At 34.1% G+C, this 23,689-nt stretch overlaps 1 protein-coding gene across 6 annotated transcripts in view; it reads right to left on the bottom strand.

Annotated features, from left to right (window-relative positions):
- Positions 1-23,689, bottom strand: part of ERBB4 (erb-b2 receptor tyrosine kinase 4) — a 1,287,830-nt gene that overhangs the window by 566,261 nt on the left and 697,880 nt on the right. For all 6 annotated transcript variants that reach the window (XM_027566608.1, XM_027566583.1, XM_027566617.1 and 3 more), the window contains exon 3: positions 13,068-13,254. In XM_027566608.1, the coding sequence (XP_027422409.1) occupies positions 13,068-13,254 (187 nt within the window). The remainder of the gene's footprint in view (positions 1-13,067; positions 13,255-23,689) is intronic.

The following is a 23,689-nucleotide window of genomic DNA, read 5'->3' on the forward strand; positions in this document are numbered from 1 at the left end:
AATGACAATGTAATGCATAGGTGTGAAATTGAGCCACACATTGACTATGCGAAAAGTGATAGCAATGACATAGGCTGCTGCTTTGCTCCATTTCATTTTTCTAAAAGACATTATCTATAAGTAGACCATGTACTAACTACTTTATTATCTCTACCATCTTTTCCTTGCAAAACTACTAAATAATATTGTTTGAATGACCCTATAAAGCACATATCAAATTTCATAGTATTTGGTAGATAGTGGATGAATTTGGATTACTACTGAGTCAGACATGAACTCTAGAACTGCTTTTGTTTCATTTTCTTCCCTTTTGTAAATAAGAATTCAAACCCAAGCATATATAGATTAATATATATTTTAAAAAAATCTTTATAACAACCTAGAGGGGTGGGAAGGGGTAAGAAGTGGGAGGGAGGTTAAAAAGAGAGGGGACACATGAACATTCTACACTGACTCATGGTGATGTATAGCAGATGCCAACACAATAGTGTAAAGCAATTTTCCTTTAATTAAAAATAAATGTTTGAAGAAAAAACAGAATAACAAAATATCTTTAAAATGTTTCCTCCCTCTCTCTAGAACCTTGAATAAAATCATTTTTGAAATAATACAGTAAAAAGAACACTAGACTAAGGCAAGGATCAAAAAACTTATCTTGACCAAATGTACAACTTTTGGAGCTAAATCAAAACAAAACACGCACCAAATATACTTATTTAATCTGTGTTTTAATTTTTTTAAATTCTAGTGTTAATTTTTAAAAGGTCATGAGGTAAGTTCCCAATTAGAGCACTTTTTAATTCTGTTAATATACTCTATCAGTTTAGTTCCTAATATCTGTAGGAATAAACCTAAATGGCCTGTAAAATTATTTTTCAATATCATAAGAAATAATTCAATTCACTTATGCAATCTTCATGTTTTTTAGAATAATTTAACTTCCTTAGTAAAGTATCTACATTAACTAAAGCTTTATTAGGAAATAAAAAAGAAAGACTGAATTGAGGAATATGACCTCCTCATATGAGTAATTTCACAGATTCTCAATTCATTCACACATAGCAGAAGATGATAAAAGTTCAGTGTCATGTGACCTCCTTCCTTCTCAGAAGCTCTGTAGCATGATGATAAAGGAAAATCTGGAATTATAATAACTGGCTTCAAATCTGAACCTCATAGATTAAGCAACAGGCCTTTATGTCTCATTGCTTAATTTGAAAACTGCAGTTTCTTCATCTTCAAAATGGAAATAATCACAGTAACCTACTAATTGGGGTTATTATAAGGATGAAGAGAGACAATGTTTATAAACCAGTAACTTACACACAGCAATACATATTATTTATGAATGCTATTATAATTTTTATTTATTTATTTTTTAATCTAAATATTACTTTTATTTTTTTAAATTTTATTTTATTTTTAAACTTTACATAATTGTATTGGTTTTGCCAAATATCAAAATGAATCCGCCACAGGTATACATGTGTTCCCCATCCTGAACCCTCCTCCCTCCTCCTTCCCCATACCATCCCTCTGGGTCGTCCCAGTGCACTAGCCCTAAGCAATAATAGTAGTAGTCATATATATATGCTGGGTTCTGTTATACCATATAGATATTTTGTTTCCTAGATTTATTATGCTAAAAAGAGCAGCAACAAAGATACAAAGACTAAAAGAATTTTAGTAAAATTCTTTTTTACAGTTTTAAAAAAGAATTTAAAGCTTTACAGTTTTAAAGCTAGAAAATTCATAATAGTAAGTACTTGATGAGACATCAACAGATGTTTAATTCTACATAATACAGAACCACCTCACCAAATATTAAAGCAGAGTGTTTAGATAATTTGGAAACTATTAAAATTGAAATTATGCTTTACTTTGTCAATAGTTATCACAATATACTCATTAAATGTCATTTAAATATTGAATTAAAATTTGAAGTCCCTTTCATAGGAGATTGAAAATACAAAATGGTTTTTTCAACACCAGCTTTTTCCCACATTACTGATACCAAAAATCAAACCTCTAATTTGCATCATAGCACTAATGAAATTGAGTGAACTGAATAGTCCTCAAAGGAAGAAAAAGGTTACAGGTTATCATTTTTTCTTCATTTTTTCCCTGCAGGTATTCCTTAAAATTGTTGTGGTTATTATGATTTAATAACTAACACAATTTGACTTAGTTTACAATAGAATTACAGCTAGAACATATAAAATACATTTTACAGAAGGGTCATAAAGTATTAAGGGTGGGAGGAGGGTACCATACTATGGGATCTAGAATAACAGATAAAAGCATTGTACTGAACTTCCAGGTAGACTGGTAAAAAAGATACAAGTGAAAACATTCTTTTTTTTCTCTCTGGTATTCTATAATAACCTTTTATATATTACCAAAAGAGGAAAGTTTAAGGGAAATTTCTAGAAAAATGTTTTCTTTTTTTTTTTTACCTTTGAAATAATTTTCTTCTCTTTTGCTGGTAGAGTCAGTAACCAGCTCAACTCAGGAAAAAACCCAACAATTCAAATTTCCTGGTTAGTATTGTTTATTACATCAAAAGGTGTTAAGCCATGTAAATTCACATTTCTCTATCTTCTGATAGATATAGATAAATGGAAAATACCACTCATATTTTTTGAAATATTGGCTATTTCTATTGCAACTTGTTTCAGATGCTTCCCCAGCAAACAGTTTAACAATTAGAAAGCAGCAGTTTTGCTATGATTCATGAAAATAATGTTTGTTGTATCTCTATTTTGTTTACATATGATTAGTTTATCATTTTATTCTGTTGAACAAAATGCATACATATTTCATATTTAATATTGTTAAGACTAGATTTTCCATACCATCTTTTACATTTATACTGGGATTTTACTTTTTCTTTCTTTTTTTTTTTCCAGTGTGGCCTGAAAATAGTGATCAAAAACTTTTTTTTACAATTGATGATGACTTAGATTTGGTGAAATATGGTAGTTACCTATTTGACAAAACATCCTATAGTAGAGTTTCTTTTGTTACTAATTTGCTATTAAATAAATATTATATAATGAAAAACTTTCAACATAAACTGGACAATCCTAAAGATAAGTTATTGTCTATGCCAGAAATAATTCTGATCAGACTTTTCAATATAGTTTCTCTACTATAAAAATCATTATAATCTTCTAGTCCTTAGGTTTTTCAATTAAGTTATTTAAGACAGAGACTTAGGGACCTACTTATAACTAAGTGCTTTTAGTCTCCCCTGTGAGGCGCAGAGTAAAAATCTCATTTTTAAAAAGTCAGATTTCTGATAAACAGAAATCCTAAGTCCTAATACCTAGCAGCTTAAAGCATATTAAGAAGCAAAGCATGGCATCCAGAACTCAGCTTGCTCAAATACAATATGGTCAGGCACTAAATCATAAATGAGAGCTTTTATGTTATACAATTTGATCACGTAAGTCAAACATGCTTTCAATGACTGTAAAAGTCGACTGTTTCTATTATTCTTACCAAATGCATTCTTCCTCTCCAATATTATAATAATGACTAATATTTATTTCAGGAACTGCACTTAATGCCATGTATGTGTGTATGAGCTCAGTCGTGTCTGATTCTTTGGATCCCATGGGCTGTTGCCTGCCACGTTCCTCTGTCCATGGAATTTTCCAGGCAAGGATACTGGAGTAGGTTGCCATTTCCTACTCCAGGGAATTCTCCCAACCCAGGGATCAAATGAGTGTGTCTTGCCTCTTCTGCATTGGCAGGTGGATTTTTTGCCACTGTGCCACCTGGGAAGCCCACTTAATGCTATATGTAAATTATAATTCAACTTTCACAACTGTCTTTCAAACTACATGCTCATCACACTCATTTCAAGAGGAAATTAAGGCTTAAAACATCGAATAACTTGCATCTAAAAAGGATTTGAATGGAGAGCATCCGGATTTAGAGCCTGTGCTCTAATTCTTTCTTCATGCTTGTAAATTTCACTGCCTCCTGCTTGGGTTCAGAAAATATGTTATCCTTTTAAGACTTTACTGCCTGATTGCCACTAACCACACGTGGCTATTTAAATTTAAATAAATTATACTATATATAATTGAAAATCAATTTCCTTCATCGCACTAGCCACCTTTCAGGTTCTCAGTAGCCACATTTGGCTATTGACCACTCAATTTATGGAGCAGAGACTGAATGTTTCTATCATCACAGGAAGTTCTATTGGACAGCTCTGCTTTAGAAGGTAAACTAGATTAAAATGGGGGGCACTTGATCCCATAGATGCTTGACCAAAAATTAATATATAAATAACTGGGGAAAATACATTCCCAATGCTTTCACATTGCAGTTGGTGGGTAAATATTTGTCAGAACTATAATATTTACTGAGAGAAGACAGGGATGTAGAGATAATTTGGATGAGCTCATATCTCAGCACAATGTCTTGAATATACAAGTGGAAGAAAATAAAGCTAATAAATATTTGAACTGACATCACTTTCCAAAAGAATCCTGAACTTTCACCGGTAAAATGGGGTCTATTAATAAACATCTGAATCATGGTTAAGAGAATAGTAACTTCTATTTTTAAAAAGCTGCAGTCAAATAGCAATAGCTATAAAATTAGTTAATAAATAAAATAAACTTTTAATAGTTATAAGATTGTTTATAAGATTGTCATTTTATGTGTTTGCTTGTATTTTATTGTGAACTCACTTAACATTTCCCATTCATACATTCATAATGTATTCAAGTATTATGTAACAATTAAAATCAAGAAGGTCTTACTAAAATACAACCTTAATGTCTTCTGTTCAAAGTTTGAATTTTTCATGTTTATAGCCATTTTAATACCTTGCTGACTGTGGCCTCACCTGGAGAAATTGTCCTATTTCTTAGGAATGGCATAATATGAAGAAATGAAAAACAAATCTAGATTCTAGAATAAGATGTCCTTATTAACCACAAACCAGTCAATCCTAAATGAGATCAAACCAGTCAATCCTAAAGGAAATCAATCCTGAATATTCATTAGAAGGACAGATGCTAAAGTTCCAATACTTTGGCCACCTGATGCAAAGAGCTGACTCATTAGGAGAGAGCCTGATGCTGAGAAAGTTCGAAGACAGAAGAAGGGGATGACAGAGGACAAGATGGTTGGATGGCATCACTGACTCAATGGAGATGAATGTGAGCAAGCTCCAGGAGATGGTGAAGGACATGGAAGTCTAGCATGCTACAGTCCATGGGGTCGCAAAGAGTCAGACACAACTGAGGGATTGAACAACAATTAACCACAAAACTTCAAGCTTCGTTTCCTTAGATGTAAAATGACAATAAAGAGTCTTTCCAGGTCAACACTAACGAGCTGTTTGTGAAACAAAGAAAGGGAAACTTGAAACATTTTGTAAAGTTTGAAACTCCATGACAATGTGGGATATTAAAATCATCATGCCTTTGATAAACATGGAAAGGCAACAACATGGAGCCTCGTTTCTAACCTCTGACCTAGCGTCTTAGCATCTGCCAAGAATGGGGCTGCCTCCTCTAAGTAAACTTGTCAAAGATCTCACATAGTCTTTATTCTCATTAAATACAGTTTCAGGTTCTCCCCAAATATTACTCAAACTGATTCATGAGTTCCAATTTGATTCCAGCAAATCAGAATGTGCCATAATCTAATGATTCTGGCCCCAACTTGTTTGGTAACTGGGAATGATGCAGAGAATTTACCAGCTCTTTTCAGTCAAGTATCTGCAGGTCTGGGCTTCCTAGGCAGCTTAATGGTAAAGAATTTGCCTGCCAATGCAGGAGACACAGGTTGGATCCGTGAGTAGGGAGATCCCCTGGAGGAGGGCATGGCAACCCACTCCAGTATTCATGCCTGGGAAATCCCATGGACATGAAGCCTGGCAGGCTACAGTCACAAAAAGTTGGACATGACTTAGTGACTAAAAACAATAGCAACAATTTGCAGGCCCAGCAAAGCAAATGTGAAGAGGAGGTAGATATTCTGATATTCTTACGTCTTTCCTCAGAGTCAAATCATGGACTTATGGTGATAACAAATCCGTTTCTCTCACTGCATTTCAGACCCTGAGGAGCAAAGAATTTCCTCCATTTTCTAAATGTCATAAGCAAACAAGCATGCTTTCTTAATAAATGGGCTTTAATATGGGAGTTTGTTGACCTTACATATTTTCTTAGAATATATATATATATATACTTTCTCTTAGGGAAGGGAACATACAGATCTTGGTATATGTTAGTGACAAGAAAGAATAATGACAGGTTTAAAGTCTCAAGTAGGGAATTTTCCTGAAAGAGTCCCATTAAGCTAAATTTCCTCAGCTTTTCCTAAGTATGCTATAGAGATGGAAAAGAATGCAGTTCAGAGAATGGGAATTTTCAGGAACCCTGAATGGGAGATAAACCAAGGGTGTGGCTTCTTATGGCCTGAGTAGATTATCTTAGTACCTATGACAGAAAACATGATGGCTAGTGAAGAAAAAAAAAAGAAAATGGTCTTATTCCCTGGAGATTCCCCCTTCCCGTGTTTCACTTTTCCAGTAATGCTCTCTCTTCTGATCAGTGATACAGCAGAAGAAATTCCCTTTTTACCTTCATACGGTTCCATAAATTCACTTATTAGTTCTCTAAAGCTGAGTCCTAGAAATCTGCTCAACTGGTCACTCTCTCTGATCCCATAATTATAACATTTCCTTTCAACTATGTTTCTGTCTTACTTATATACATAAATGTATTGCTGTCGTTTTCATTTTTCTAGTTAATGCACACTGTTTGACATGACAAGCAAACAATCTTCTTTAGAAAACATTGGCTAGAGTATCAATTTTAGAAATTGTGGACCTGATCTAAAAATTGACACCTTCATAAGAATGTGCCACTCTTCACTGATTCCATCTGACTCACAGGATTTTCACTGTAGGTTAGTTTTGATCAGATCATTTTCCAAGTAATTTACCTTAAGCTAGAAATATTCTTTGGATCATTTTGTTCCTGTAGATCTCACAATATGCTGAGTGCTGCTTCTTATGTAAATATTGGTAGTACTTTTGTCAAACATCGTATTTAACAGCAATCCCCGAAACAGGCTAGTTGAACCCACTCAAACATTACTAAGACCTTTCCCAGAGGTGCTGAAGAATGCTTAGTGACTCTACTGTCAGTAAAAGAACTTAGAATGAATATGTCTCTTGTCTAGGTCAAGACAAATGTCAGGGCCAATGAAGAGTGAAACATGATGATGGGAATTTGAAATGAAGGGCTAGGGCAACAGGTGCTTGGCATGAGACACTGAAAGACAGGAAAGAAGAGCTGTGAAGTACCCAAGGCAGCAATCAGACTGAAAGTAGTCAAAGAAAAGCCTCAGGCTTCTCACTGCCAGAGAAAGACATCTTATACTTAAAGTAGTTTCAAAGTAGAATCAGGAAGAGATGCTGAAATTCGGAGCATCCTTTTGTCTCAACAAGTCACTTTTCAAAGCCGCAGTGAAGCAATAGGCATCTATCTGAATATGCAGAAACAGGTACAATTGTTTTGTCAGTGTGTTGACACAAAGGAAAGCTAAAAACAAAACAATACAGAGAAAGAGCACTGAGGTTTCCTAAGTACTCTCTACATGGAAGGTGCTGTGGTTGACAAGTTCCCTGCTTTATTTCACTAATGCCTCTAACTAACACTCTGAGGTAGAAGTTTCCTCGGGTTTAAAGATGAAGACTCTGAGTCTCAGTGAGACATGCTAAGTGATGATATGACATTTAAACTGATTTTTCTGGTTCCACATCTATGCTTTCTGACATACACTGAGTCAATTACAGGTGGCCTTTCCATTAAAAATTATTTATTTGAGAATTAATAACGCCAAAGTAGGTTAGGAACTTTAAACATTAAAAGGTGCTACAATTCTTTGGTGTACTATTTTAATTAGTAGCCATTACATACTCGAAGGCAGACATTCAGATGTATTTCTCAGACATTTCATCAATTCAGATGTTGTATTTCCTAGACTAAGCATTTTATTTTATTTTTAGTCTAGGAGAATTCAGTAAATTTAATATATCCTTTACATTATTATTGTGGGCTCCTCAAAGTAACTTAAGCATTTTACTTTTTGATTTCGTCCACATCTCAAATAATTAAGATGACTCAGTACACAGTTAACCAATTAAAATAGTCATCTATATTACAGGCATTAATATATGAATCTATAAGTCTAAGCTGAGCGCCGAAGAATTGACGCTTTTGAACTCTGGTGTTCGAGAAGACTCTTGAGAGTCCCTTGAACTGCAAGGAGATCCAACCAGTCCATCCTAAAGGAAATCAGTCCTGAATAGTCATTGGAAGGACGGATGCTGAAGCTGAAACTCCAATACTTTGGCCACCTGATGTGAAGAACTGACTCATTTGAAAAGACCGTGATGCTGCGAAAGATTGAAGGCGAGAGGAGAAGGGGACGGCAGAGGATGAGATGGGTGGATGGCATCACCGACTCAATGGACATGAGTTTGAGTAAACTCTGGGAGTTGTTGATGGACAGGGAGGCCTGGCATGTTGCAGTCCATGGGGTCACAAAGAGTCGGACACGACTGAGCGACTGATCTGATCTGATCTGAACTTTCACCTACTCAAAACATATATTCTCTAATTCATAAAGTGACAATTTAAATATTCAATTTGAAATTTGGTGTAAAAAAACAAATGCATATCTTAAATTTGTACCTAGGTTATCATCATTATAAAAAAGGATATAGATACTAGAACAGATGTTAGTACCCTTAGGTATTTCTCAAAGATTCCTTCATATCTACAATATAAAATATAGATTAAATTGTATCATATTGTCCACCATTACTAACAGATGAGGTAATTTTGTAAATTATAAAAGAGCAAAATAAGAGTGGTTTTTATGTCCCATATAATAAAATAACCTTTATATTTTGGCCAGACAGGTGACTAAATAAGTAGGAGCTCATCAACTTAAGGTTTTAGATGTATTAAACATTAACTTGAATTTCAAGTGTGAATGTTTGTTTAAGAAGGAGCTGATAAAATCATCAGAACATCATCACTGAGAATGATTAAGAAGAACCACAGCACATGCAAGTGACCTTAACTGAGGAAGTAGTAACACATTCTCCCTGTCCCTGCCCTGTAACGCAGCGATGTCATTCCCAGTGACCTGAAGGTGAATATGTGTCTGATGGGAAACACGGATGGCAGTACGTGCTGTCTCTTGACCAGAAAAGGACGATCAGTGTAACAGGGCACTGAGAGCTTGCCAAGACACGTTCCTTACTCCATTTTGGATTGTGTGTCATATGCTTAGTCTAGGGGCCTTACCCTTCGCACTTCCCCACCTCATTCATAATGGACCAGGGAAATGTGAGTGGCAGGAGGAAGACAAGTCTTTCTGTTTAGCCAGAAAACATGTTTAAGTACGGTTCTTGTCTTTGGTCATAACCACAACAAAAGTAGCTAAGTGAGATCTGTAGTAATGTTTATCATCCAAGGAATAGCTTCTGGTGAGCATCAAGCTAAATTAATAAAAATGCATAAGGTGAAGAGTTAATTTATATACATGTAAGTGGTATCCAACTATTAACCCTTATATATGACAGTTCTCATGTTAACCAAATATCCCTTTTACACAAAGATAGAGTTTGCAGGAGCATACGTACTATTATAAAGGCATATCATTCTAAATATTATTCTAAAGTCAACACAGAAAAAAAGATTTCAGGAGAAACACAAAATATGAATACATCAAAAAGCCTTGAAATGTCAATCTCAAAATTATTTGCTATAACATAGTACTTGTTATTTATTTTGTCGAAAGTGCTCAAAAAGAAAATCTTGCTCAAAAGGAAAATTCACGATAAATTATTATTGTCCTTATAATGGTTTACCATTATATAAAATTGATATTAGACAAAATGGTAATACGGAAGAAAGTTCATTCCCAGCATCTTGCTTGTCTCTGCACTCTTTTATACAAACGTTTCCATCCAAGGTTTTTTCTGTGGCTCAGCTGGTAAAGAATCTGCCTGCAATGCAGGAGACTTTGGTTTGATCCCTGGGTTGGGAAGATCTCCTGGAGAAGGGAAAGGCTACCCACTCCAGTATTCTGGGCTGGAGAATTCCATGGACTGCATAGTCCATGGGGTCACAAACAGTCAGACACGACTGAATGACTTTCACTTCCATCCAGGCTCCTAATGTGTTCTTTTCATTCCTATATCAACCGGAAGTATATTTCTTGTCATTCAATCATGAACATATCTGTACTTTTCCTTCTCTTCTCTCCAGGAGATAATAAATGAATGAAAAGTATTTGGATCAAGTAAGGGTGAAGAGGCTAACCAGATACTTTGCTACCATTCCTTAGTATCTTTAATTAATTAGAACTTTGTTTCTCAAACTTTAATAGTTATCAGAAATATTGGAGGGGTCCTTAATATACATATTGGTGGGCCCGAGCCCCAGAATTTACCATCCATTAGGTCTCAGGTGAAGCCCAGGAATCTGAATTTATAGAACAAATACCCAGGTGATGCTGATACTACAGGCCCCTTAAGAACTGGGTTAAAAGTTTAACTCACTACTGCAGTTAGGCAATGAGGTATGGGACTACTTAGCAGGTTTTCTATTTCCCTTCACATTATGTGAACCCTGAGTCTAAAATTAGGGCTAGCCCCAGTAGTTCCACCCTTAATATAACATTATATATCTTCTTTTTTTTGTATAACATATCAACAAGAAAAGAAAGCTCTTTCCAAAACCCAAAAACAATCTTACCTAAAGTGAACTGCAATGTTTGCTTACTAGTTTGATCAAGTTACTTAGGAGACTAAATTCTCTAAGATATTACTGTAGAGCAAATTTTATCCCAATTCCTTTCTGATAAAGAGTTAAGTAGTTACAAGTCTCCTGTCCTTCCTCGTATATTCTTATACCCAAACATGGTGGTACTTACTGTAAAACTTCTGATTTTCAAAATAAGAGTAACACTATTGATCTTATTACCTAAAATATGATCAATAATTCTAGACTGTCTCATGGAATAGTGTTGGCATGTAGTCATCATTCATATTATTTTTTTATATATATATATATATATATATATAAAATTTCCAAAATATCTAAATTTTCCACCATTTATTTTACTGTACTTTTCATTAATTCATATTCAAATAAGAAATTAATAATAACTGTTGAATAAATACTTATCTTTTCTAAACATTTCAAATAATTATTTTACTCATTTATTAATTTTCCATCTTTACTGCTACACAGGAAAATATTATAAGGTTTTCTGGCAATTTAGGGAATAATATTTTTAAGATAATAATGCTATATTTTGATATGAAACTAGTCAATCATAAGTAAGACAACAGTCACAATAACAAGACATGGTGGAAGCTAACAGAAAAGATATACTCAAATGTTGCATAACTGTGACTAAATAATTCCTTTTTTATATTTTAATAGTATTGAGGTTAAGTAAATGTGGAAATGAATAACTCTTTAAAGACTAATTTTCTTTGTGAGAAGATTCTTCAAATAGCATATATTGTGGAATAATAACATAATCATATGTTATAAGATTTTGAAAATAAATTTATTCAATTTTTCTTTAATATAATCAGAGGAAAAGCAAGAAGAAAACACAATGTGCTTTTGGCAAGTTTTAATTGGATCATGTTATTTTTGGATTCCTAATTTCAATCATTCAATTTTTCTCTATTTCCAAAATTCTTCCTCCTATCATTATTTCCATGCAAGTAGCAATTTAGTCAAATACCCTGCTCTTCAGTAAAGAAAGTATTTTGAACTAAAAAAAAGGTAAAAATGTTGATGAAGGATATAAATTCTGGACAATTTGCATTTACCATTATGTCATGAAGTCTATAGCAATCATGTCCAAAATAAATAACATAATCATCACTCCTTCCTTCATCTAAGATACTCCAATTTTGGTTCACATCTGTATAACTATTAAGCTACTTCTAACTTAAAATTATATATTTTATGTCTTCTGCAAATATATAAATACATAATTTTAATAACCTGACAATATTAATCTTATTTGTTTCTTAATATTTTAAGGCAATACTTCTAAAATATTTCAAATTCCAGTATCAAGAAACATGGCCGCTTTGTGGACTCAAAGACACACAAAAAAATATTAATTTTGCATTTTATTAATTCAGGTTAAATTAATAGTTCAAACGCCTTTCTCCCACTCTGATGTAATTACTAATTAGCACATTTTTGGTTGCAGGAACATATAATAAAATTCATGATTAAAATTCTTGTACCAATAGCTTCCACCATAGGCTTTATGAACTCTGAACTACATGAACTGAAAAGACATCAATGGAATTGCAAAAGCCAGCTTATAACACAGAGTCCTGCACAGAATTATTTGTAGCAAGATGATACCTAATTCCAATCTTAGGGGGAAAAAAATCACTGATGATTAAAGCTTTCTGAGGAAGAACTCCTTATGGCACTTAGTGAGTTGCTCAGTAAAAGAAATCAAAACTGTATTAATGTTTTGATTAATGTTAAAAACATAACATTAGATATGTTTTCCAAAAATAAGAGATTGTACGAAAAGCTAGATTAATGGAACAAGATATAATAGTCTGTGTATTTACTGAGCTTTAACGAAAGTGAGAGTTAGGATGTTATTGCAGAGATTTGATGATATGGTCCACTATTCACCTGAGACTACTGAGCAGAGCATTCTTAAACCCGCTTCATATCTGTTTTCAGTCACTGAGCATTTCCTTAGCGTGTACTTCTGCTCAGATGAGATACAGTCATATGCTATCCTTCAGATTGCATTTACAATATCTGTACATAAAACTGGGGCAATGTAGAGCATCATTTCTCACAAAATGAATAAGTAGTATTAATATGTATTTCAATGCTTTATAAAGTTCCTCAATGTAATACATGCTGCAGAAACCATGTACACATTTGTGTGTGTCTATCACATTATATTGATAATACAAGTATATTTGCTGTTTTGTATGTTTTCCTTACCAGTCAAGTTCTTCAGTCCAAGTTCTTGAAGTCCAAAGTTTCCATCTTTTCTGTAGTTTAAAAATATTGCCAAGGCATATCGATCCTCATAAAGCTTTGTCCCACGGATAATGCGTAAGTTCTCCAGAGGCAGATAGCGAAACTGATTAAGAGCCACCAACACGTAGCCTGTGACTTCTCGTATAGACTGAAAAGACACAAATGATGGCCTGTGTCAAACAATTTAAAACTGTCAGTATGTTTACATAGTCAAGTAGATAAAATTGAGTTATTTAATTCTAACTTTCAGCTTTTAATTGAATATACTAATTTCCATACCATATTATAAATAATTGCCTTGACACACAAGATCACAAGGGTTAGAATTTCATTTGAAGAGAGGGTTGCATTTTATTTTTAAGTCAAGAATGTGTTTACAGTAAAAATAATTTACTGAATTTTATTGTATGAAGTACTCTTCATGTCTGAGATCTGAATATAATTAAAAAAATAAAGATCTCATTCTCTGACAGACCAAAATTAGATAAGAACACATAACTATCAATCCTTATATTTTAAAAATAAACTGGTAAACTTATCACAAAATAAAGTCGCATTAATTTGTAGACTGTGGACAGATTTCAAGCTGCTATATTATTGTTTAATTTTATAGAAATCAAAGAACAATTGTCTTATATCAATATATTTCTGACTATATACATATATAATTCATATTGTACATATATGCATTAGATACACACAATTTGCATTAGATACTGATTATGGTTTCTAATTTAATTATTAAAACAATTTTTATTTTAACTGTATGCTGTTTAAATGTAGTTGTCTATAAGTTAATTATTTGAAGGTTTGTGAGATATTTTAAAGCAAAAAAAAACCTCACAAAAAGACTTTAGGCTTCATCTATAGTTTTTGATAAAATACATATAAATAAAAGTCATGTCCAACTCTTTGCAACCTCATGGACTATACAGTCCATGGAATTCTCCAGGCCAGAATACTGGAGTAGGTAGCTGTTCCCTTCTCCAGGAGATCTTCCCAACCCAGGGGTCAAACCCAGGTCTCACACATTGCAGGCAGATTCTTTACCCACTGAGCCACAAGGGAAGTCCCAAATGCATATATGAACAGTAATAAATATGGGTCTTATATTTTAAAAAATATATAATTCAGAAGTGTGAACAAATGTGATATTATTTAATGCCAATTTCAGACTATTTTTAGATCTCTTTATGTCAGATGTCCCATCTTCAGGCTTTGGTCCTCTGTTTTTCTCTGTCTACTCTTACCCGCTTGTCTTCCAAACTATTATTACCTCCAAACTCCTAAACTCCAGATTCATATCCAACTGCCTACTCTGCATCTTCACTTGGATGCCTCACAGACTTCTCAGATACACATACACAAAGCTTAATGTCTGTCAACCTTCCACATCCTACCAACAGCCTTTGTCACCTTAGCTGATGTCAATTCATCCTTCCTATTATTCAGGCCAAAGTCTTGGGGTACTCTTGAATTCCCATTCACATCTATCTTTAAAAGGATTAAGGATCCAAGCATGTATGACATCCACTGGTATCCTCTGAGCTACCATCATTCTTTATCAAGATCACTATAATCGTCTCTGCTCTTGGTGCCTTCTGGTGTATTCTCAGTAAAGCCTAGCCCTGATATTTTAAAAACATAAATCGAGTCATGACACTTCTTAAAACTGAAATGTCTCCCAAGTCACTCACAGTAATAAAATTCTGTGAGTCAAATGAGTCAAAACCTCTATTTGTGTTTTCCCATAGAGAAACCACTAGTCATAGATGTCCACTCAACAACTGAAATATGGTTAGTATGAAATGAGATATGCTGTCAGTGTAAAACATATTATGGATTTCAAAGATTACATGTTGAAATGAAAACATTTTAGATAAATTGATTTATATTAGCTGCATTATTAAAGCTGAATTTACCTGTTTATTTGTACCTTTATGTTGTGGCTACATGGAAATTAAAAATTACATTTTTATGCCTCTCATTGCATTTCTAATGGACAACTCTGTACTATATGATCTGTTCATCATTCTTTTTCTGACTTCTCTTTTTAACTTTAACACCTTGCTCACTCTTTCCAGTTTTGCTGGTCTTTTTGTTGTTCTTTCAGTATGCTGAGCATGGTCCTACCTCAAAGTGATCAGTGCAATTTTAAGAGCCTGAGTTTCACTCCTTCTTGCTATCTTCTTTGCTGATTTTCTCACTGCCGTCAGGTTTCTGCTCAAGTTTCACTTTCTCAGTTGAGATCACCTCTGATTGACCTATTTAATATGGTGACCCTCCCACTTTTACCCACTTTCATCTTTTTCACTCCCTAACATACTGTATACTTTATATATATACCACATTTAATATTTATAGTCTTTCTCGCCTTTTCCCAGAATATAGGCACTACTAGTACAACCATTTAATTTGCTCACTCCTGTGTCCCATATAACAAGATCAGTACTGTTACTCAGTAAGAGATCGACAAATGTTTGTTAAACACTGTGTCTCTTCACTGGCCATACCTTCACCACTAGGTAGTCTGAAGAGTCAGAGGATACCTATCTGTAGCCTGCAATCTTCTCTTCTAGATAGATCATGCTGCAAACCTCTGTGAACCCAGAATTTCATTCCTCAAAAGCCCACTCCTCACCAAATATTTATTTAGGGTCAGTGATATCATCTTTCCCAGTTGTGTTCTGTCCACCAGACAACAGACTGTGCCACCAATGTGAGCGCACCAAGGAAGGATGGGGTGGTCCAGGGGCAGATCTTTAAGGGGGAGTGTGCTTAATTAAATGTTTAAGGGGGAGTATAGATCCCGGATGTGTGGGCCAGAGTGTCCATTCACTTCTGTGCAAGGCCTCTCAGAATATGGATAGAACTAAGTGATGTAAGGGCTACAAGCTGAAGGCCATCTCTCTATATACGACCATAATCCTGAGGAGTCCAAAAATTCTAACATTTCACTTGGCTTTCCAGGTTGTTATAAAGACATATTTGTCAAAATGGGAGATAGAATTCATTTGATTGAATAATAGTTGCTTGATTTATAAGTAAATAATAAGCCACACAACAAGTAAGTCTTCATTTATATTCTTATTCCAGGCCCAAAGGATAAACACACTACCACTGGTCACCATGACAAGCATAATGCAAACAGAGAGAGATGGTGACAAAGTGGCAAGAGACACATGAAACTACTCATGTCTGGCATCAAATCGGGAACTCTGAGCCACAACAGGAATTCCTGAGACACTGAGCATTTTGGATCGAAGAGATGAATGAAAAAGAGGGGTTAAAGATCAGCAGAGGCATGCATTGCTTGCATGCTACAGCGTGCTTTAAAACTATACCTGTCTGACATAGTATAGCTGCAGAGCCCTATGAGTTCTCCTCCAACCACTGTTAAAAATGATTGAGCTAATATTTCTTTGCATTCTTAAAATAGAGATCACGAACTCTTTTTAACATCATTTTGTCCAAAGGTAAAATTATTTCATTCATTATAAAAACAATTTATTTTTAGCTTGTATATAATAATTATCAAGTACTCTGGGTTACAGTGATGACGGCACTATGATAAAAGTTGGAGTATAGGGTATAATCAATATTATTAATCCTTTGGCTAAAACATGTTATAATATCCATCATTCTTCCTAACAAACTCATGATTAGCTCTAACTTCACCTAGGAAGTGGCTCTTTTTTAATAAAAACCGTAAAAATCTATTGGCTTATCATAGGATAGAAGGTCACAGGGATGGGATTATTAGAGAAAAAACAGGTGAAGCACACTCAGGAAAAAGAAGGGGTTTATGAGCAAAGACACAATGTCCGCAGAAATTCTGCAGTGTTTATTAGAGGGATAAACTCTTTGTAGTTATTAACTGAAAAAGATGTACCACTTGGCATGGGCTTTTTGGCCACACATTAGCAGAGGCTACAAATAACCTACAAATAATGAAGACTCTAGTATAAAAAGTGTTATAGATATGAGCAAAGAACAACAGTGACCATATAAAGATCAACTAATCACAGAAGAGGGTGCTCCAAGTGCCTTTAGCCAAATGAGAAAGTAAGATATAACTAAGAACATCTTTGCATTCACATATTATTTAATGTATGTAATTATTCTTAGAAACATTTTTATTATCTTCATGAAAAGTCAGGTTAAAAACAACAGTTACTCCTTTGACCAGATTCTGGGACTGAAGGGATTTACTGATTTAATTGAGATTTTTGTGTATAAAATGAATCTCTTTCATTATCCATGCTGCTTATTTATTACACTCTGGTCTTGCAAAATAATACATGTAACTTAAACATTAGCTTAACAAATAATTATTCTGCTATGGGAATATTGGGGTATCATGGTATGTTCATGTTGAGAAACCATATGTTCAAACCATTTTGAACAAAGCCACCCATGAGTAGGTGATATCTAATTTATTCATGACAAATTTTCTGATAATAATGATGGTAGAGATGCTATTCACCTCATCCCAAACATCCTTTCTCCCTAGCCAGCTAATTATGTAAATATTAGAAGAAAGATTATAGAAAATCCCTCAGTCAAAAATTTATTGCTCTAGCCTTTTATATCCGGAGGGTCTCATGGAACCAAGTAATTTTTAAAGAATTATAGGAGATGAATATAAAATGTTACATTTAAAAGCCACAAATATGGCTTGAATTTGTCCTAGCTTCTTTTTTGTTTTGTTTTGTTTTATTTCTGTTTGTTTTATGGAATTTATAGTCACATTCTTGTAGGTACTCTTAATACCCTGCCATGAACAAATATCTTGAAACATCTCAGTAGGAAACTCCACTGCTGATGACATGAACTACAAGGCATATTGATTGCAAATAAAATTATAAGAAGAGACTTAGTAATGGTAAGGTTGCTTAATGCTGAAAAACAGCCAGTAACATGCTGCTGCTGCTGCTAAGTCGCTTCAGTCGTGTCTGACTCTGTGCGACCCCATAGACGGCAGCCCACCAGGCTCCGCCACCCCTGGGATTCTCCAGGCAAGAACACTGGAGTGGGTTGCCATTTCCTCCTGCAATGCATGAAAGTGAAAAGTGAAAGTGAAGTCAGTCGCTCAGTCGTGTCTGACTCTTAGCAACCCCATGGACTGCAGCCCACCAGTAACATAGTTTTGAGTTAATATTGTCAGGTCACTAGGCAATGTGGGTGAAAAGTCAAGAGATATCTAAGTGCCAATTAAGCTCACAATATCTGATAAGGTCAAATAATCATGTTAGTTATCCACTGTTCCTCTCCTTTCAGCCACTAGAAAGAATGTGAATAGCATGGGCCTTTTACTTTCTAAAAACTATTTAAATAATAAAGACTACTTTGAAACATATGGACTTATCTAACAACTTCCCCAATACACACACACACACAGACACACACGCATATATATACATATCTTACATATGTACATATATATACATATATATTTATATATAAATGTATATATATATAGAGAGAGAGTTAAACATATGGTAAGAAATGTGAGCTCAACTGCCAGGCAAAGCTGGGCTGTGCCTTCCAGCTTTGTGGTCTTGACCAAGTTGTTTATCCTATCTGAGCCTCAGTTTCTTCTTAAAAAGTAAATAGCAAATACCTCTCTTATAAAGGTGTTATAAAGAATAGAAGATATAAGGGACATGTTTGTAAGAGTTCAACAAATGCTAACTATTATAAGTAATGTTATCTTTGTTAATAGCTAAGGCAGATGAACTATCTGTGGACAATCAGAATTGAAGACAAAATAAAAACCATTGCTTCTAATTTCTTTTTCATGTGGCCTTTGGTATGTTTATATCTTACCTCTTCAACTTCTGATTTATTCCTAAATTACAGAATTGGTTCCTTATATTGTTTCTGTGTATGCTATGGCCATTAGAACAGACCCTGGCACTGAACAGATGGCTGTTGAATTAAAAAGTAGAATGCAATGCTTAAGGTCTTTTTAGATATTGTTTTTCACTGAAAATGATTCAATGAAATTTCTGATAATTAAAAAAAAAAACACATTATTTGAACAACACAATCATGACTGTGTCCAAGGACCACAACTCTAAATAGAAATCATTAGAATGCATCAGAAAAGAGAAAACTCAGGCTCTGGTTCTGGTTCAGTTATGTTTAGCCTTAGGAAACTGCCTATTCTGTCAATTGAAGACTGAATGCCTACCAATATTCACCCACAGTTATCCCGCTCCTTGTGTAAGCTGCTGCTGACTAAAACTGACTTTGATTGTCAGTGTATGCCTCCACAGAGACTTTGTTCGAGTGAATACTACTGACAATCATTAAACCCTTACATGCTTCAAAACACATCTAATCCAAGGAACAATTTGATATCCACGCCACTGGATGATGGAAATAAAAAGAAATGGAAAAATGAAAGAAATTTGACCAACTTCTCATACCATATTAGCAGTAAACCTAGGGGGGGAAATGCATGGTTTGTTCTGAAGGACATAAATTTATAAGCATTTTCTCTTACAAAATACTTAAAGAAAAAAAATGTGAAAACTGCAGTTATACACTTTTCAGGATATGGTTGTCATTCAACCAAAAATTAGAAGAGATTGTACTGATTCACTGGGCTTTCCATTTACCTTCAGATGATTCCAGAAAAATCAATCTTTATTGTTTCTAAATCTCTATTGCATTTCACAATTCTTATAACCACTGTTCCTTTTTTTATTTGAAATAATTCCCTATTCTTTAATCATAGTTGATTTTCTTTAATTTGGTACTTAGTGAGAATAGTGAATAGTTCCTTAAATATTCATTTACCTTAAAATTCAGGTGATTGCAGTACCTCACAATTTTTGAATATTTAATCAGGGGTTAGGGACAATTTTGCACACATTAAAAATAATAATACATTCTTGGCTAAATGCATAAAATGTTGTTTTCTAGATTTTTTTTCCTATTCAAATTATATACCAAATCCTTGTTATTTTTCTTTAATATAAACATCTTTGAAGATAACACCATTTTTTGTTAAGACTTTCTGTAGCAAGTCCAAATAGTTCTGAATTCTTAACTTCTACTCCAGTGTCTCTAATGTACTCACATCCAATTAGATATCATACACAAGTATTCCAAACTGCCATTTTAATATTCTTTTATAATTATTTAAAATGTACAAAACTATTGAGACTTATTGTTTCTGGACCAAGGTGTGGACTGGGAAGATCCTGAGTTTGCTCCTTTTTGTGGACCCACTGAAACTACAACTATATTTACATCAAGTATCTCTCAAAACTACCTGAAGGCTAGCAGAACAGGTCTTCCACAGCTAAGGATATAGAGAAAAGGACACATTGAGATATGGGTCGGGCAGATGTGGTCTGATCAGAACTCTCACTCTCGGTGTGGCCATGCATGTATGCATGCTAAGTCGCCTCAGTCGTGTCCGACTCTGTGTGACCCTATGGACAGCAGCCCACTAGGCTCCTCCATCCACAGGATTCTCCAGGCAAGAATACTGGAGTGGGCTGCCATTTCCTTCTCCAGTGGCCACGCAGAAGTAGTGGTATATCACAACCATGAAGGTTGCCCCTGAGAAGCAAGGGATCTGATCCTCACATAAAGCTTTCTAGGCTGGGCTTGCACTGGGAAGATAAAACTCCGTAACACTGACTTTAAAAATCAGCAGAGCTTACATCTGGAAAAGCAGGAGGACTATGGGGAACCAAGATTCAACTCTTGAAGGGAATGCACATGAACATCATAGCAAACTAAAACCAAAATCCTACACTACATACACAAAACATAAATTTTTTAAAAATGCAAATATACCACTAAAGAAAACCATCAAACTGCAAGGGAATAGGATAAAAGAAGGATAAAGGAACAGAGAAGAAGTATAAAATCAATCAGAAAACAACCAAATGGCAAAAAGTATACCTATCAAAAATTATGTTAAATGTAAATAGACTAAATGCCCCCAGTCAAAAGACATAAGGTGGCTGAATGGAGGGAAAAAAGAAAAAAAAAAAAAAAAAGACTAACCAACAATTCCACCTCCACAAAGGAAATGCTCAGATATGAGCAGCTTATACAAAACACAGAATAAAAGTGAAAATATAGACAAAAGATATCTCATGCAAAGGGAATCAAAGAGAGCTAGAATAACAATATTTATATTAGACAAAATACAATTTAAAGCAAAGAGTCTAACAAGAGACAAATAGGGACATTATGTAATGATAAGGGTTCAATCTAACAAGAAGTGTAACACTTGTCAATATTTATACACCCAACACAGAACCTAAATAAAGAAAATATAAAGACATGAATAGAGATTTTATAGTATTTATAATAAAATAATAGTAGGGCTGGCCTACATCAATGGATAGATTATCCAAGACCAAAAAACAATAAGGGAACATTGGACTTAATGACAGGCTCTATCATAAAAAGTTAATAGATACATATATAGAACATTCCACCCTAAAATAGCAGGAAAAAACATTACTTTCAATTGAACAAGAAACCTTCTCCAGCACAGATCACATGTTAGGCAACTAAGCAATCCGCTTTAAATATAAGATTGAAATCATATCAAATATCTTTTTCAACCACAAAAGTGTGAAACTAGAAAGCAATTGCAAGAGGGAAAAAAAAAACAAACACACAATGGCTAAGCAACATGCTATTAAATAACCAGTGAGTCAATGAGGACATCAAAGAGGAAACTTAAAAAAAAAATGTTTGAGACAAATGAAAGTGGACACAACATTCCCGTATCTACAGAATACAACAAAATTAGCTGTGAGAAGAAAGTTTATAACAAAGCAGGTCTTCTTCAAGAAACATGAATTATCTCAAATTAACAATCTAATATATCTAAAGTAAAATAAAAAGAATAAGCAAAGCCAAAAATAGTAGAAGGAAGGACATAATAAAGATTAGAGCTGAAAAAAAAATGAAAGAGATTTTAAAAACTTATAGAAAAATCAATAAAATTCAGAGGAGGTGGTCTTCCCTGGTAGCTCAACTGGTAAAGAATCCACCTGCAATGCAGAAGACCCCAGTTCAATTTCTGGGTCGGGAAGATCTGCAGGAGAAGGGATAGGCTATCCACTCCAGTATTCTTGGGTTTCCCTGGTGGCTAAATTGGTAAAGAATCCACCTGCAATGTGGGAGCCCTGGGTTTGATCCCTGGACTGGGAAGGTCCCTTGGAGAAGGGAATGGCTACCCTCTTCAGTATTCTGACCTGGAGAATTCTTTGGGCCACAAAGAGCTGGACATGACTGAGTGACTTCCACTATTGGTAAAAATAAAAGTGATGAAACTTTGGCAAGCCTCATAAGGAAAAAAAAAAAAAAAAAGAGCTCAACTAATAAAATCAGAAATGAACAACAAAAAATTGCAAAGAACATCATAGAAATATAGAGGATGATATTAGATTACTATCAATAATTTAAAGTTAACAAACTGGACAACCTAGAAGAAAATAAAAATTCCTAGAAATAGATAATCTTCTAAGACTAAATTGTGCAGAAATAGAAAGTCTAAACAGAATGATCACTAGTAATGAAATTGAATCAGTAATCAAAAACGACAAATAAAGATAAGTATAGGAACCAAAGGCTTCATGAGAGAATTCCACCAAACAAGTATAGAACAGTCAACACCTATCCTTCCCAAACCTTTCAAAAAATATAGAAGATAAACACTTTCAAACTCCTTCCATTACTCCAATAGAAAAAGCAAAGACACTACAAATAATAAAATTACAGGTAAGTATCTCTAGTGAATAAAGACAAACAGTTTTTCGACAATATATTGAAAAACCAAATCCAACAATGCATAAAAAGGATCACTTAGATAAGGTGGGATTTATTTCAGGGAGGCGAGGATGATTTAATATTGCAACTCAATCAATATGACACACCACATTAACAAAAGGAAGGAAGAAAAAAGTTACACCATCATCTCAATAGACACTGAAAAAGCATTTGACAAAAGTCAACATTCGTTCATGATAAGAACTCTCATTAATGTTAGTACAGAGGAAACATAATAAAAGCCATTTGAGAAAACCCACTACTAACATCATACTCAACAGGGAAAAGCTAAAATTTCTCCTCTAAAATCAGGAAAAAGACAAAGACTATTATTCTCACCACTCCTATTTAACACAGTATTGGAAGTATACTAGCCACAGCAATCGGAAGTCAAAGGCATCCAAATTGAGAGAAGAAAAGTTAAGTAAAACTGGCATTTGTAACTATTATTTGAATATGGCATGTTATTATATATAGAAAATCTTAAAGTCTCAGCATCCCTCCCCCCCAAAAAACTATTAGAATTAATAAACAAAATCAGTTAAGTTTCAGGATACAAAATTAATATACATAAATTTGTTGTTTTTTATATAACAAAAATGAACTATGAGAAAGAGGAAACAAGAAAACAATCATATTTACAATTTTATCAAAAATAGAAGAATTTCTAGAAACAAACTTAACAGGAGAGGGAAAAAACATATAATGTGAAAACTCTAAGATACTGATGAAGCTCTAAGACACAGTGAGACACACTCTTCACTGATGAA

The sequence above is a fragment of the Bos indicus x Bos taurus genome, chromosome 2, assembly GCF_003369695.1.
Source record: "Bos indicus x Bos taurus breed Angus x Brahman F1 hybrid chromosome 2, Bos_hybrid_MaternalHap_v2.0, whole genome shotgun sequence".
Lineage (NCBI taxonomy): Eukaryota > Metazoa > Chordata > Mammalia > Artiodactyla > Bovidae > Bos > Bos indicus x Bos taurus.